Source organism: Papio anubis, chromosome 17 (genome assembly GCF_008728515.1).
Source record: "Papio anubis isolate 15944 chromosome 17, Panubis1.0, whole genome shotgun sequence".
Lineage (NCBI taxonomy): Eukaryota > Metazoa > Chordata > Mammalia > Primates > Cercopithecidae > Papio > Papio anubis.
The window spans coordinates 22,589,432-22,604,657 of record NC_044992.1 but is presented as its reverse complement, the minus strand read 5'-3'; the positions used below and the strand labels follow the sequence as shown (position 1 = coordinate 22,604,657).

General features: G+C 58.5%; 1 protein-coding gene across 4 annotated transcripts; it reads left to right on the top strand.

Annotated features, from left to right (window-relative positions):
• Positions 1-2,399: 2,399 nt before the first annotated feature.
• Positions 2,400-15,108, top strand: GIT1 (GIT ArfGAP 1). Of its 4 annotated transcripts, none has more exons than XM_031657448.1 (20): positions 2,400-5,121; positions 5,583-5,695; positions 5,817-5,922; positions 6,475-6,692; positions 6,783-6,877; positions 7,223-7,265; positions 9,602-9,628; positions 9,811-9,859; positions 10,210-10,282; positions 10,839-10,936; positions 11,335-11,446; positions 11,586-11,719; positions 11,908-12,060; positions 12,133-12,363; positions 12,452-12,505; positions 12,684-12,770; positions 12,879-12,952; positions 13,113-13,295; positions 13,433-13,496; positions 13,640-15,108. In XM_031657448.1, exons 2-20 carry the CDS (start codon positions 5,583-5,585, stop codon positions 13,871-13,873), a joined length of 2,148 nt encoding a protein of 715 aa, XP_031513308.1. In that variant the 5' UTR covers positions 2,400-5,121; the 3' UTR covers positions 13,874-15,108. The 4 variants fall into 4 exon arrangements, with proteins under 4 accessions (XP_031513308.1, XP_031513310.1, XP_031513309.1 ...); XM_031657449.1 differs by having other exon boundaries at positions 2,404-5,121; positions 13,661-15,108; XM_031657450.1 differs by lacking the exon at positions 9,602-9,628 and having other exon boundaries at positions 2,401-5,121.
• The last annotated feature ends 118 nt before the right edge of the window (positions 15,109-15,226 follow it).

Sequence of the window (15,226 nt, the reverse complement as noted above, 5' to 3'; positions counted from 1 at the left end):
CATCCCCAGGCCTGCTGGTGGTGACTGGGAACAGCTCGGCTGGACCCTGCTGTTCCTATTCACCGGTAAGGCCCGCTTGGGAAAGTGAGCTTGGCATCAAGCTATCCTGGGCCCCGGCCCCTCCCTGTCCCCTAGCCCAGTCTGGCGAGAAATGGGTGGGAGGCAATGCCTAGATTCCCCGCATCCTGCTGGCTTCCTAGCCTGCCTCCTGGCTGTATTTACATGGTGGTTCTCTTCTTTTTCCTAACAGAGTCAGGACTGGGCTGGAGTGAAACCCCCCAGGCCTGTGAGGAAGTGAGGGGTAATGATCCAAGAGTCTGCTCCCTTCTGATGGGGGAGGACAGCCAGTGACTGGGCTCTGCAGCTGGCCTGGGAAGGAAGCTCTAGCCCCCATCCATTCTTTCTTTAGAAAAGGAGCTATCTCCCTAGTAGGCCCCTGGGCAGGCTTCGGAGGTCTGTGAACTCTAGCGGGGCTGTGGGCATTATTAAGAGTGAGAGTATGGGGTGCTGGTTTGTGGGTCCATAACTTTCAGCCACCCCTTGAGCAAGCCCAGGACCCCACAGGTTGAGCCTCACAGATGCTCTGGTGGTTCTGGGGGTGGTGCCAAGCTAGACTGTTTGGGAACTGTGACCCAGGAGGGCTTGGGCACAAGATACTCTCCTCCTTGGGGCTTTTGGTTTAGAGGGCCCTGGGGTTGAGGGACCATACCCCTAAGAAACTATGACTCCCTTCCCCCAGCTGCAGGCAGGTCTGGGGATGGCAGGGCTGAGGACACACCTTGCCTTATAAATGTCTGCCCACTGTTCCACACCTCCATGGGGTGAGCATGGCATGCATGTGGAGGAGAGGCTTAGCAGGCACCCTATCGGGGAAGCCTGGGGCATAGTGTTGCCTTTGTTCCCAGCTTACTCTGTAACCCCAAAAAGACTTTCCTCACTGTGGGGGCCTCAGTTTCCTCAATTAGGAGGCAAAGAAGTTGGAGTAGAAATGGTTTCTGGGGGGGCTGTGATCTGATTCTGGGGTGGAAGGGTGAAGGGCAGCACCAGCAAGGCAGCAAGGCAGTTGTCCTTTCTCTGTTGCATTGAATGTCATCCAAAGCCTCTGGATGCCCAGTGGGCTCAGGGAGGAATGGTGGGCATTAGATGTGTTGGATTGCCCAGCTCCTACTCCCAGGTCCTCATCCATCAGAGGAATTTGTGCCCCAGATGACTCTTTTCCCCTGATACACAATAGAGGTCAGGAAGGTGGTGAGAAGGTGAGGATGGTGGGGTGGGGAGGATATGGACAGTCTTACACATCAGCCCACCTAGCACCCAGCGAAGTGTCCAGCACATGGCAGGCACTCCCTGAGTGTCTGGCTTCTTGTCAGGACCCTGGCTGGCTGCTTGGGACTATCCCACACCTGGACCCTAGGATGCTGGCCCTGGCATGCAGCGGCGTGTTTGGTCTGGGTCCTGTGGCATCTCAGGCAGAGAGGCATGAGGGTACCCAGCAGTCTGGAGTCCAGATCCAGTGCCAGCCCCATGGTGTATCGCTCCACCCCAGGGTCACAGCCTTCTTTTATTGTGATACGAGCCCTGCAGTCCCAGCCACAGGAGTGGGGCCAGGGACTTTTTGTGCTTGGTTAATTTGGGGAGTCATGGAGGTCAGAGGTGAGATGCAGCCTGCTCCCAGAGAGCCCCATCCTCCCTCTGCTCCCGGGCCTGGGCACACGGGACAAGTGCGAGTGTGTTGGTAGGCAACTGGACATGGCGTGGCTGCTCTGGCAGCTTGTGCCACCTCGTCAGGCACCGTGTGCATTCCTGCCTGCCTGGGGAGTCCAAGAGAGGAAGGGGGCAGGGAGCCCTGGAGAATGTGCATTTTCCCCTTTCCTTTGCCTTGGCCCACCTTGCCACATGGTCTCAGTCAAGGGCCTCTCCTCACCCCATGGGCTTCTATCTCAGCCTTTTCCACTTTGGCAGCCCTGGGGGTGAGAGTGAAGGCCTCAAGATGCCTGTCCTTTAGGCATCTCTGGTGAGCAAGGCTGGGGACATGTTACAGGACAAGCTGCAGGCTGATTTGTCTCTTCATAGTGTAGATTGCAGAGTGGTACAAATGTTGGGCTCCTCTTCCTGCCTTATTGAGGTAGAACTTGTATGTGTCTGTGCCCGCACCTGAGTGTTCACACTGATGGGCTTTTACATGTGTGTATACCTGTGTAACTACTACTCCGATCATGTTATAGAATAGGGGTATCCAATGTTTTTGCTTCCCTGGGCCACACTGGAAGAAGAATTTTCTTGGGCCACACCTAAAATACGCTAACACTAATGATAGCTGATGAGCTAAAACAAGCAAAAAATAAAAATAAAATAAAATTGCACAAAAGTCTCATAATGTTTTGAGAAAGTTTATGAATTTGTGTTGGGTCACATTCAAAGCTGCCCTGGGCCGCATGTGGCCTGCAGGTTGGACAAGCTTGTTATAGAACATTTCCATCACCTTAGGGAGCTTCCAAGTGCCCCCTCTCAGTCTGTGCACCCAGAGGTAACCACCATTCTGACTCTACCCCAAGGACTACTCTTGCTTGCCGTCATGATGTGGGCTTTTCCCTTAGTCTAGTGGGGATCTGGCCCTTAGCTCAGGGGAGGGAGGCCTGAAGCTGGCCTGTATGTGCAAACCTACTGGCCCTGGAGGCCACTGATGGCTTCAGGTGGTGGCAGGAATTCACCATAGTAGAGGCCTCCCTGGGGTTGGCACTGGTTAACGTGATCCCAGGATCACGGCTGCTACCTCGCCAGACATACAGACCCATACCCTGCTGGTGGAGCCAGAAGCCCAGGGGGAGGGCTGACAAGTTCCCTTATAGTTCCTGTCCTTTCCGTCCCAGGTTTGGTCCAAGGAGCCTCTTGAGGCAAGGATCCCTTCACCTTAAACTACAATCTGGGTAGACCCAAGGGCACTTGCACAGAGAGAGGAGAGAGAATGGTTAGGGTGGGCATCGCATCTGTGTCATCCAGAAATGAGATGACACCAGTGTCAGCTGCCCAGACCAGGACAGTGTCCTTTGCCTACCATTCCTCTCAGGTCACCTGGAGGAGAGGCAGAACCCCTCCCCCAGGCTGGGGGAAAGTGCGAGGCAAACCCTTGGACCACATTCCTGCACCCTGGTCTTGGTTGCTGCCATATCCAGGGTCACTCACCACATCTGGTCTGCCCATGGCTTGGGGCTCTGGAGCGCCTGGCTGTGGATATCTAGTCAACCTTCCCCGCCTGGCTTCTCCGGTAGGACCGTAGACCTCGGGTCAGTCCATTTATGATCCTGCCCTGGGCGGCTCCCCACTTACAGGAAACCCCACCAAGAGGAATTTGGACTGCATCATTTCCGGCTTCCTGCCTGGGCTGCCAGAGGTGACTGGCTGGCAGCCCCCTGACCCAGTGGTGTTTGGAGTGGGGAGAGGGAGCGCTCCACGCCTGGGGTGCCTCACTATTTGGGTAAAGCCAGCACAGAAGTGCATGCTAGGACTCCCCCTCTTGGCGAAGAAGGCTGATGCCTTCCTCCTGAGCCCTGGAGTCAGCCCCCTAGGAAGGTGTTGGCAGTCACCTTGGGCATCCCTCTGTTGCCCTGATTGGGAGGGGTTCCCTTAAAAAGCCTAAACCCAAAGACAGACCTCTCTCCTTTACTTCCTGTTTCCATGCCTCAGCGGGGGCCACTTGCTGTGGGCAGAGCCTAGGCTGGACCCCTGACTCAGAGTCTCCTCAATTTTCCTGGGAACTTTGGTGAAGTCCTTAGAGGGGAGGGGCCTGAGAATTGCCTTCTAGTTGGGGGAGATTCTTATCCCCCTAAGGCTGTCCCTCCCCTGGTGGGGGCATTTCTGAACACCCTGAGCGCTACAGGGCAAGGCAGAGAGCCAGTCCCCCACCCCCACCCCAGGACAGGGTTTCCTGAGACAGGGCGGGGGCCGCTGGGCAGAGCAAAGTGTCCTGGGAGAGAGGCGCCCTGCCCCCACTCTCAGGCGGCACACAATGCCTGCTTTCTCCCCCGTGACCTTTCTGCAGCCTGAGTCGTATGCAGCTGTCTCCTCCCCATCTCCCAAGGGGCCTAGGATGGGTGGCATCTCCTCCACCCGTGAGAAGGACCCCGAAATTTCCACCCAGTCCTGGCCCCACTTCTTCTTTCCAAAGTTCACTTTTCCCTAAAGAGTGGAGAGCAGGCTATAGAGGCAGAAGGATAGCAGCAAGTGTGGACATGGCATGGTCTCAGGCATCAAAGTGCCACATCCTGTCAATTCTACTCATTAGCCTTGTGACCTTGAACAAGCCTTTTAACCTCCGAGCCACTGTTTCTTCATCGCAGAGGTAGCATGTCCTACCTTGCCTGACAGTTGCAAGCAGCATCATACATAATGTACGCAGCTGGTACCCAGTGGGTGCCCAGTCAAGCCCAGCTCCTTTGCTCTGTCCGTCTTCCTTAAGAGGGCTCCAGCTCACACCCTCAGTGATGGTGGCAGGAGGCTCCAGCATGAAAGGACCTCACCTGCTGGCAGGAGGCCAGAGGCAAGACCTGTGGATGGGTGTGATCTGTCAGGCATGTTTCAACAGCATCTGGCACGCAGCAGCATCTGGGTTGCATCCCCTTGGGGATCCCTGCCTCCCTTCGGGATGGGCTAGGGCAGACGCCTTGTTTCCTGGGAAAAGGCTGAGAGACTGGTAGCAGTGGCTGCAGGGCAGGAACCTGTGCTTGCTGAATGGACTCTGGGGACTGCATGTCCCAGAGGGGTAAGGATGTAGGAAACGGCATGGCTCTGTCAGCCCTCAGCTGTGAGCTCTTGCGGAGATCCCTCACTGGTAACCTGACTGTAGTGATAGTCCCATCTCCTAGGCTGTTGGGGACTGAGTGAGTGAATGTGTGGAGAGTACTAGGCTTGGCACGGGCCAGAGCGGTCAGTGCTCAGAAGGTCTGGCCTATCGTCTGGCTGCGGCTGACCCTTGCCCTCACTCTGGCAGATCCTGGCTGGGCATCCATCAGCAGGGGTGTGCTGGTGTGCGACGAGTGCTGCAGCGTGCACCGGAGCCTGGGACGCCACATCTCCATTGTCAAGCACCTTCGCCACAGCGCCTGGCCTCCCACGCTGCTGCAGGTACAGGGCTCGGTCAGGTGGTTCTTCCTTCCCCACAGGCAGAGCGTGCTGAACATGAGGGCATTTACCCCTCACCCACACACACCCCCGTCTGGAATCTGCAGCTTCCAAGGGGCAGCTGGGGCAGAGCCTAATCCTGACCCTTTCCTCCCATCTACTCACTTCATGCAGAAGAGTAGCTCACACCCCCCACTCTGCCGCTTATCAACGTGGTCATGTAGCATTGAGCAAGTCGCTTCACCTCTCTGAGCCTTGGCACACTCACCATGCGACCTGAAGTGCTACATGGGATCTGTGTCTTTGGGCAGCTGGACTAGATGGAGGTGTGGTGGTGTGGGCACACCATAGGCCCCCTTGGTACTGTTTCCAGCTACACCAGCCACAGCAGGCGCTCAGGAGGTGTTTCCCCCAGTGCCCAGCACGCAGTGGGCACTCTCTCATTTGGCATCTCTTCCCCGCAGATGGTGCACACGCTTGCCAGCAACGGGGCCAACTCCATCTGGGAGCACTCCCTGCTGGACCCCGCACAAGTGCAGAGCGGCCGGCGTAAAGCCAACCCCCAAGACAAAGTCCAGTGAGTGGGGCTGGAGGGGTGGTGGGCAGAGACTGCACAGTCTGGGACAGGGCCCTGGGAGGTGGCAAAGTGACCACCCTCTCCCACCATGCCCCCCATTCCTCCTGTGTGCCCCATGCAGCCCCATCAAGTCAGAGTTCATCAGGGCCAAGTACCAGATGCTGGCGTTTGTGCACAAGCTTCCCTGCCGGGACGATGATGGGGTCACCGCCAAAGACCTCAGCAAGGTTTGAGGGGCCCTACAACAGATGGGTGGCCCCCTCTTCTTCCCACCCTTGACTCTCTGAAGGCCTCTCCTTTGTCCCCACTGAGGCCTGGGCCCCAAAGGCCGCAAGGTCAGGTGGTAACAGTAGGCAGGATGGAAAGAGCAGATTGCTAGGTCAAGCCATGTGCGGCTGAGGCTCCTCAGCAACCAAGTGCACACAGAAGGCTAGAAGCCCACAACTGCCACTCAGAAGCTGGGAAAACCTGGGGGTAGTTGCTTAGCCTCTCACAGCCTCAGTTTCATCATCTGTAAAATGGGAAAGAAATAACAGCATCTACTTCATGAACATTATCTTAAGCAGGGCACACAGCACACGTGGTAGATGGTGACTGACAGCAGCGTTTATTGATTGGTATTAACCCCTAGTGGGGAGCCTCTGTCCTCCTGACATAGCCTGGTTTGGGCAGGCCTCTTTGGAGCTGCTAGGCGTCCCAGGGGCAGCCAGGGTGCAGCTTGCAGGTGGAGAGGTGCGCCTCACGCAATGTGTATTCATTGCACGCTTTGCTCCTCGTAGCAACTGCACTCAAGCGTACGGACAGGCAACCTGGAGACATGTCTGCGCCTGCTATCCCTGGGTGCCCAGGCAAACTTCTTCCACCCAGAGAAGGGCACAACACCTCTGCACGTGGCTGCCAAGGCAGGGCAGATACTGCAGGCCGAGCTGCTTGTAGTGTATGGGGCTGACCCTGGCTCCCCTGATGTTAATGGCCGCACACCCATTGACTATGCCAGGTGAGGGTCAGCTGAAGGGTGCAGCGTGGGTGGGTGGGGGTGTGGGTGAGGGCTGCTGCTGCAGGACTGAGCCATACCCCCTCCCCACAGGCAGGCGGGGCACCATGAGCTGGCGGAAAGGCTGGTTGAGTGCCAATATGAGCTCACTGACCGGCTGGCCTTCTACCTCTGTGGACGCAAGCCGGGTGAGCAGAGCTTGGTGCGGGCCTCGCTGGGCTGGGCAGGTGGGACCTGGACACACCCAGCAGCAGGTGCCATGGTGACAGAGCAACTGGGGAGCAGTGTTGCTAGGCAACTGGCTCCTGTGAAATTGCTGCAGGCTCTGGGCCACAGCATCGATGGGGCTAGGGAGTGGGGGTGGGCATCCTGCATCCTCCCATGAGCTCCCAGCACTCTTGGGGGTGGCCTGCCCTCCCCCCTTTCCCCTGACACTTCTGGGTGCCAGCCCTGCTCATAGCAGTGAGGTGGGCTCCCAGCTGCTGATGCCACCCAGCTCTAGTGAGTGACTTGGCATTTTTATTTTTGTTCAGATCACAAGAATGGGCATTACATCATCCCACAGATGGCTGACAGGTGAGTGCCCACCTGATGCCCCTTTCCAGAGGCTGTTGGATGCCATGTGGGCAGCTGACCCCCAGAGCTCCCAGCCCAGGCTTCAGGGGCCTAGGACCCTGCTCCCCACCCCCCCGAGACTAGAGGCACAGCTTAGTCCTCAGTCCCTAATGCTGGGCCCCAAGGCAGGTAAAAAAATGTTAGCTCCGTATGTGGCCAGCATAGCCTGAGCCCTGTGACTGTCAAGTACATGGAGGGCTTGGGTGTAAGAAGCTACCTGTGGGCCGGGCGTGGTGGCTCACGCCTGTAATCCCAGCACTTTGGGAGGCCGAGGCGGGCGGATCACCTGAGGTCGGGAGTTCTAGACCAACCTGGCCAACATGGAGAAACCCTGTCTCTACTAAAAAGATAAAATTAGCCAGGTGTGGTGGCGCATGCCTGTAATCCCAGCTACTCGGGAGGCTGAGGCAGGAGAATCCCTCGAACCCAGGAGGCGGAGGTTGCGGTGAGTTGAGATCACGCCATTGCACTCCAGCCTGGGCAACAAGAGCAAAACTCCGTCTCAAAAAAAAAAAAAGCTACCTTCGGCTGGGAGGGTGGGCCACTGGGTTCTGTCTCAGTGGCACTGACCCCACTGTGTCTTTAGAGAAGCCTCTGCTCCTCACTGAAAAGATGGGTGGGCTTCAGGGATGTGACTAACTTTGAGACTGCACGCTAGGCCTCGAGCATGCTCAGAAATTAGGCAGGTGCCCTGAGGCTGGTTGAATGAGGTGTTTCTGCCTCCGTCTGAGAGGCCCCAAGTGCCCAGGCAGTGTGGGACACCCCCTGCCACTCACCCAGCACATAAGATGGATGCTAGTGCCACCTGGTGGCCACCTCTGATGGCCACGTCCTCATGCCAGGCTGTGCCTTCTGGCCTGGATCTGGAGAGAGGAGGTGCTCTCCTCCCCAAGGGCCTGTGTGGGCAGATGGACATAGCCAAGCCTGGGCAACTCAGATCCTAAACCCAGACCTCCTCGAGACCCCAAGGCTCCTACTTCAGTGGTCTGATTCTACCTGGGCTGTGAGTGTGTGTGTGCGTTTTTACATGCATGTGTGTGTATGGTAAATATACCCACATATGGGCTCCATTCAACAGCACATTAACTGAGCACCTTCCCGGAGCCAGCTACTGCTCTTGGCACTGGGAGCACAGAGGCACCTGAGACACAATCCCTACCCTTGAGGAGCTCACAGTCTAGCTGGGGAGGCAGCCTAGGCAGGTGATTCTAGTCCCCTTGGGGGAGCGCAGCAAGAGAGGCAGAGGCATGGAAGGTAGAAGTGCTGCATGGGAATGGAGGCAGCCCCTGGGGCTGGAGCACAGCATGGGAGGCAGGGAACCCTACGAGCAAGACTGGAATAGAGACAAGCAGGAGAATGAGCAGCCCCGAGAGCATCAGCAGGAGCAGTGACCATCCCAAGAGCAGAGAGTTCCAGGCATAGAAGTGTGAAGTCAGTTCTGCTGCTTACTGGCTGTGTGACTTGCAGGCTGCTTGACCTCTCTGAGCCCTGGTTACCTGTCCTGGAAATGGAGATGACAGTATCTGTTTTTCAGGGAGGAGAGGATTAGATAATGTACGCAAAATGTTTAGCTTTTGTTTTTTTTTTAAGAGTTGGGGTCTTGCTCTGTTGCCCAGGTTGGAGTGCAGTGGCTCGATCATAGCTTACCACAGCCTTTAACGATCCTCCTACCATAGCCTCTTGAGTAGCTGGGACTACAGGCACATGCCACTATGTTCAGCTAATTTTTAAATTGCTTTTGTATCTGTGTTGCCCAGGCTGGTCTCCACCTCCTGGCCTCAAGTGAACTTCCCAGGTTGGCCTCCCAAAGTGCTAGGATTACAGGTGTGAGCCACTGCATCCGGCCCTAGGGTATTCTGATGAAGTATGGTTGGAGTGTGCCGTATGCACCTGTTATTACTGCAGTGCTTTAAGGCAAGGGATAGTGCAGCCAGGTGTATCCAAAAAATCACCCTGGCTGCTGGGTAGAACAGGATTGTAGGGACACGACTAGAAGGAGGGAGATTAAGAAACTGTTGCAAAGCCCAGGCAGCAAGTGATTGAGGAACATGGGGAGCTTCACTAGGACTGGAGGCTGAAGGAGACTTCAGGTGGCTGACACTGGTGCTGGATGAACAGGTCACTGAGAGGAAGAGCAAGCCAGAGGAGGAGGGGTGGGGGACGCGGTGAGACGAGTTGAGCTTTGTCCCTTCTGGGCCGGGTGTGCATGGAGATGGGTCTGGGCCTGACGTGCCCTGCTCCTGGGTAACTGCTGCCTCTGTCCTGTTCTTCCCTCTGCTGCCTTTCTCTGGACTTAGATCTCGGCAAAAGTGCATGTCTCAGAGGTATATGGTGCCTGCCGGGGCAGCAGGCCTGAAGGTGGGGTAGGGTGGGGAGGCATTTGGTGTGCAGCATCTGGGGTGCCATCTCCCTGGGATCCCTGCATGTTGGGGAGGTTGCTGGCATGGGCCTGGCCACCTCTCAGGTCTCTCCTCTCCTCCCAATTCTCGTCTCCCTCCGCCCTCAGCCTGGACCTATCCGAATTGGCCAAAGCTGCTAAGAAGAAGCTGCAGGCAGTAAGTCTGCTCCAACAGTGCCCTGACACTTGGAGCTGGCCCCTCTCTGGTTCCCCACCCTCTGCCCTTGCTTCCCCTGCCTCTGACTCAGTGAACTTTTCCAAGTCTTTGACCTGTCCCCTCACTCGCCTCAGCAGTCTGATCTCCCCACAAGGGGACGGACTGGTCCCTTCTCTCCCACCTTGGAGTTTGGAACATGATCCCTTCCCACTTATCCGTTCTGAGACTGTAGGGGCTGGGCAGCACGAGGAAGGCCACCGGTTCCCCAAGGCTCACAACATGCTGTGGAGCTGGCCTTGGCACTGGGAGCCAATGCATCTGACAAAATCTGGGCCCCTCTTTTCTTCCAGCTCAGCAATCGGCTTTTTGAGGAACTCGCCATGGACGTGTATGATGAGGTGGATCGAAGAGAAAATGATGCAGGTGAGTCGGGGAACAGGAGTGTCTGGCACGGAGGACCCGAGCGGCCCAGGCATGGGTCTCTGGTCCTTTACTGGGCTAAGAAGGGGTGCCTGGGGTTGGGGCTGCTCAGAGGCCTGCAGATGAGCCCCTGCTGGCTGTGAACCTGCCTGGGCAGCATCCCAGGCTGCGTAGAGTGCTGAGGGGGAGGCGGCTAGCCTGCTCCTCCCCCAGCTTCAGACTGGGGCTCCTCTCACTCTGGCAGCCTCCCACTTTGGCTGTCTCCCTGGTACTGCTCCGCCCTCCTGCATCACTCCTTCCTGGCCACAGCCGGATTCCAGCCCAAACTCTGGGTCTGGATGGGTGGGACCCGCCTTGTTCCATTTGTCTATCCCCAGCCGGCCGTGCCCAGCCTTGCCCTGACCCAGCCTAGCTCTGCGTGCCTGAAGAGCACCCCTGTTCTGAACACCAGTGCTCAATGGGCGTGGGGGCAGCTAGGAAGGCTGGGCTCAGTGCTTCCCCACCCTCACCGTGGGGGCCTGGCCACCGTGGCTGATCTGCTCCTGTCCCTCCCCTCCAGTGTGGCTGGCTACCCAAAACCACAGCACTCTGGTGACAGAGCGCAGTGCCGTGCCCTTCCTGCCTGTTAACCCGGAATACTCAGCCACGAGGAATCAGGTAAGGGGGCTGGGTTGGGGGCCTGGGGTGGTCTCCTTCATCCGGGCGGTCCCTCCTCATCCGGCAGTGGGCTGGGGCCTGAGCCAGCTCTCCAGCATTTGCCAGGGCCTCCCTCAGGGCCCAGCTGGCACTGGGATTTGGGAAGAGGCAGGAGGCCGTTCTTTTGAGCACTTGGTGAGCAGCTCCGGCGGGTGTTCCGGCCTCTGCTCAGGCACCCTACTGTATCATACCCTGCCCCGCGTGGCCTCAGCTGCTGACTGGCCAGGTGAAGCAAGGCTGGGACGCTTTAGCTGGGGTTAAATTAGATGGCAGAGCCATGCCCTGCTGCTTGGTCCCCACCCCTCTGCGTCAGTTATAAGGGGTCCCCTAAAGCCAGCCTGGCCCTTTCTGCCTTGCAGGGGCGACAAAAGCTGGCCCGCTTTAATGCCCGAGAGTTTGCCACCTTGATCATCGACATTCTCAGTGAGGCCAAGCGGAGACAGCAGGGCAAGAGCCTGAGCAGCCCCACAGGTGGGAGGGTTGTGGGGGGTGGTGCAGGCAGCGGGCGGGGCTCCAGGGGTCTTTCCTATATGGCTCTCTCTGCCAGTGGTGGCCTGAGAGACGGGTTGTGTGGTGGAGTGAGGCCTGAGTGACGCCCCTGTGTCCTCAGACAACCTTGAGCTGTCTCTGCGGAGCCAGAGTGACCTCGACGACCAGCACGACTATGACAGCGTGGCCTCTGACGAGGACACAGACCAGGAACCCTTGCGTAGCACCGGCGCCACTCGAAGCAACCGCGCCCGGGTCCGAGTCCCACCCTCCCTCCCACTCCCGTGTGCCCTGACCCAGGCCTTCACCGAGACCCAGCTCTTTCCTCTTGTAGCCCAGGGGCCTGAGGGATAGGCGGGCTGCTCCTAGCCTCAATAACTGTCCCCTGTGGGTGTTGGCCTCCCTGCCCCCAGGTGCTGACTGGCTTAGGTCTCTTTCTGCAGAGCATGGACTCCTCGGACTTGTCTGATGGGGCTGTGACGCTGCAGGAGTACCTGGAGCTGAAGAAGGCCCTGGCTACATCGGAGGCAAAGGTGCAGCAGCTCATGAAGGTCAACAGTAGCCTGAGCGACGAGCTCCGGAGGCTGCAGCGAGAGGTGAGGGTGCAGCCTCTGTGGGAGGGGGAGCCCCAGGACTCCAGGGGGGTTGACAGCACTTTGCACTCACAGATCCACAAGCTGCAGGCGGAGAACCTGCAGCTCCGGCAGCCTCCAGGGCCAGTGCCCACACCTCCACTCCCCAGTGAACGGGCAGAACACACACCCATGGCACCAGGCGGGAGCACACACCGCAGGGACCGCCAGGCCTTCTCCATGTATGAACCCGGCTCCGCCCTGAAGCCCTTCGGGGGCCCCCCTGGGGACGAGCTTACTACACGGCTGCAGCCTTTCCACAGCACTGTGAGTTACCTGTGGGTCTCAAGGTGTGGGGAGATGGTTGGGGCTGCTGCAGGGTCCACCATGACGCTCACTGTGCTAACATCCCCAGGAGCTAGAGGACGACGCCATCTATTCAGTGCACGTCCCTGCTGGCCTTTACCGGGTAAGCCTGGGGAAGGCGTGTCCATCTTAGCCAGTAGGTTCTGAGCCCCAGGGGGTTCTGGGCTCTGTGCTGAAGGCGGGGCCTAAGATGATTAGGCTGACCCGGTCCCTGCCGCACTGCTGGTGAGCAGGGGCCAGTGGGGCACACTGACTCCATCCAGCACTGCCCTGGGTTTCAGATCCGGAAGGGGGTGTCTGCCTCAGCTGTGCCCTTCACTCCCTCCTCCCCGCTGCTGTCCTGCTCCCAGGAAGGAAGCCGCCACACGGTAATGTTTCCATACCCAGTGCCCACAGGCTGGCTGGGGGCCATGTGGGCTGGGGGTTGTGTGGGTCCAGGAGCACAGCGCTCACAGCCCCTTCCCTCCGCCCTCCAGAGCAAGCTTTCCCGCCACGGCAGCGGAGCCGACAGTGATTATGAGAACACACAAAGTGGGGACCCACTGCTGGGGTGAGGCTCCCTGGGTCTTCAGCCCAGCCTGCTCATATACCGAGGTGGGGAGGTTGAGAGGGTCCCCAGTGTGTCTGTGAGGACCGAGGCAGGCGGTTCCGAGGCTGGAACGTGTCTTTCTCTATATTTATCTTCTCTCTTTTCCGGACCTGGGCCTCAGGCTGGAAGGGAAGAGGTTTCTAGAGCTGGGCAAAGAGGAAGACTTCCACCCAGAGTTGGAAAGCCTGGATGGAGACCTCGATCCTGGGCTTCCCAGCACAGAGGATGTCATCTTGAAGACAGAGCAGGTCACCAAGAACATTCAGGAACTGTTGCGGGCGGCCCAGGAGTTCAAGCATGACAGGTACTGAGCGGAGGGCGGGGATGCAGTTCCTGTTGGTTTCTAGGGTGTTGCAGAGGGCATGAGGGGCCCTAGGTTCTGCTGTCCCTGGGAACCTCCCTTGAGAGCCCCCTGATTTATACCCTCCCTTCTCCCCGCAGCTTCGTGCCCTGCTCAGAGAAGATCCATTTGGCTGTGACCGAGATGGCCTCCCTCTTCCCAAAGGTACAGGGGCCAAAGAGAGGACCAGGAGTGGGAGGGCCTCGGGCTGGGGCAGGCGTGGAGAATCCCATCTGATTGCTACCCGGGTGGAAACACAGAGAAACTGGGCCCTGGTGGCAGCTGGCGGCTTAAAGTCCAAGGTCCAGCCTCACTTCTGCCCCCTCCAGAGGCCAGCCCTGGAGCCAGTGCGGAGCTCACTGCGGCTGCTGAACGCCAGCGCCTACCGGCTGCAGAGTGAGTGCCGGAAGACAGTGCCGCCAGAGCCTGGCGCCCCAGTGGACTTCCAGCTGCTGACTCAGCAGGTGATCCAGTGCGCCTACGACATCGCCAAGGCTGCCAAGCAGCTGGTCACCATCACCACCCGAGAGAAGAAGCAGTGACCTCTCTCCCCACACCCTCACCTGCACCCTAGGACCTCACTGGCCACAGGAGCTGGGCCACTCCAGACATTAATCCCCACCCCAACAGAGCCACTGGCACAAGTGCCCTTAGTGCTGCCACTGTCCCTGGTAGCCAGGCGCCCTGGTGCCCACCCGTCAAGCCCCTAAGGATGGGGAGGTGGGGTGGCAGGAGCTTCTGTCCCCCACATTCCATGCACCTCCCCTCTGTATATAGCATCTCCCCACTCCTAGTGAGCAGGGGCCTGCAAGGCATCACTCCCAGCCCCTCGCCTTCGAGGGCACCCTCAGCAAAGGGGCGGGTGGGGACACTCCATGTGGGGCAGCTCTCCGTACATGCGCCCCACCCCCATGAGCCAGTTCAGCCCTATTGGGGGCTGAGCAGGGGCATCCCCTCCTTTGTACATAGTCTCCGTGGATGTCCCTGCCCTGTAGCTACCAGCCCCTTGCTGCTCTCCCTTTAATGCCAAACGGCCCCTGCCTAGGGCACAGGCCCCACCCTGTGTGCTGGGGGTCCCCAGCAGCAAACACTGGAAAGTCTTGTTTTTTCTTTTTCCCTTTCTTCTTCCCCACCCCTTAATTTTAACTTCGTGGTAACTGAGTGTCCCCGCGTGCCTGCGTGTTGAGTGTGCGGGCGGCAGTGCCGTTCCGGAGGCCTGGTCCATCTGGAGTTTTGAGGGGTGAGGGGACCAGAGCAGTGGGACCAGAGTGGGGTTCAGCTTCCCTTCCCCACCTGGAGCCAGGGACTGCCCGTGTAACCAGTTTTGGTCCTGCCCGCTGCCTCCCTGATCCCTCCCCACTCTCGCCCCTTCTCTATGAACTTAAATCAAAAACCACTTCCCTCCATCTCCTCCCGCTCCTGTGTGGAGGGGGAATATGTGCTGGCTAGGGTGGAGGACAGAGCACCTGAGCCTGGGGCTGGCTCCCCGGGGTGTCCGATTCAGCTGGTGGCTGTGGAGCTGAGTCCCCTCCCTGTAACCTCTACAAGGCCAGCACCCACCATCACTACCTGCACCTGCTGTGGTCCCACCCTCTGGAGGTCTGGGAACCTGGCTGGCAGCCTGGGAAGGCTGGAGAGGCAGACGGTGGGACCCACCAGCTCTCTCCCCATCCCGCTTCTTCCCTGGGGGGCCAGGCCCTACCTGTGTGGTGGTGGGTGGGCTGACTGTCAAGATGTGTCATGTACATTTGTATCAAAAATAAAGAAGTGACCATGAGCTGTTTCTTATGCTGAGAATGGGGGCTGGAGGGAGGTGGCAGACGTGAAAGGAAGGGTAACTGCAAGTGCCCCAGGACCCCCACCCTAGGGAAGCCCCTGTGCTGGGAACATCTGTC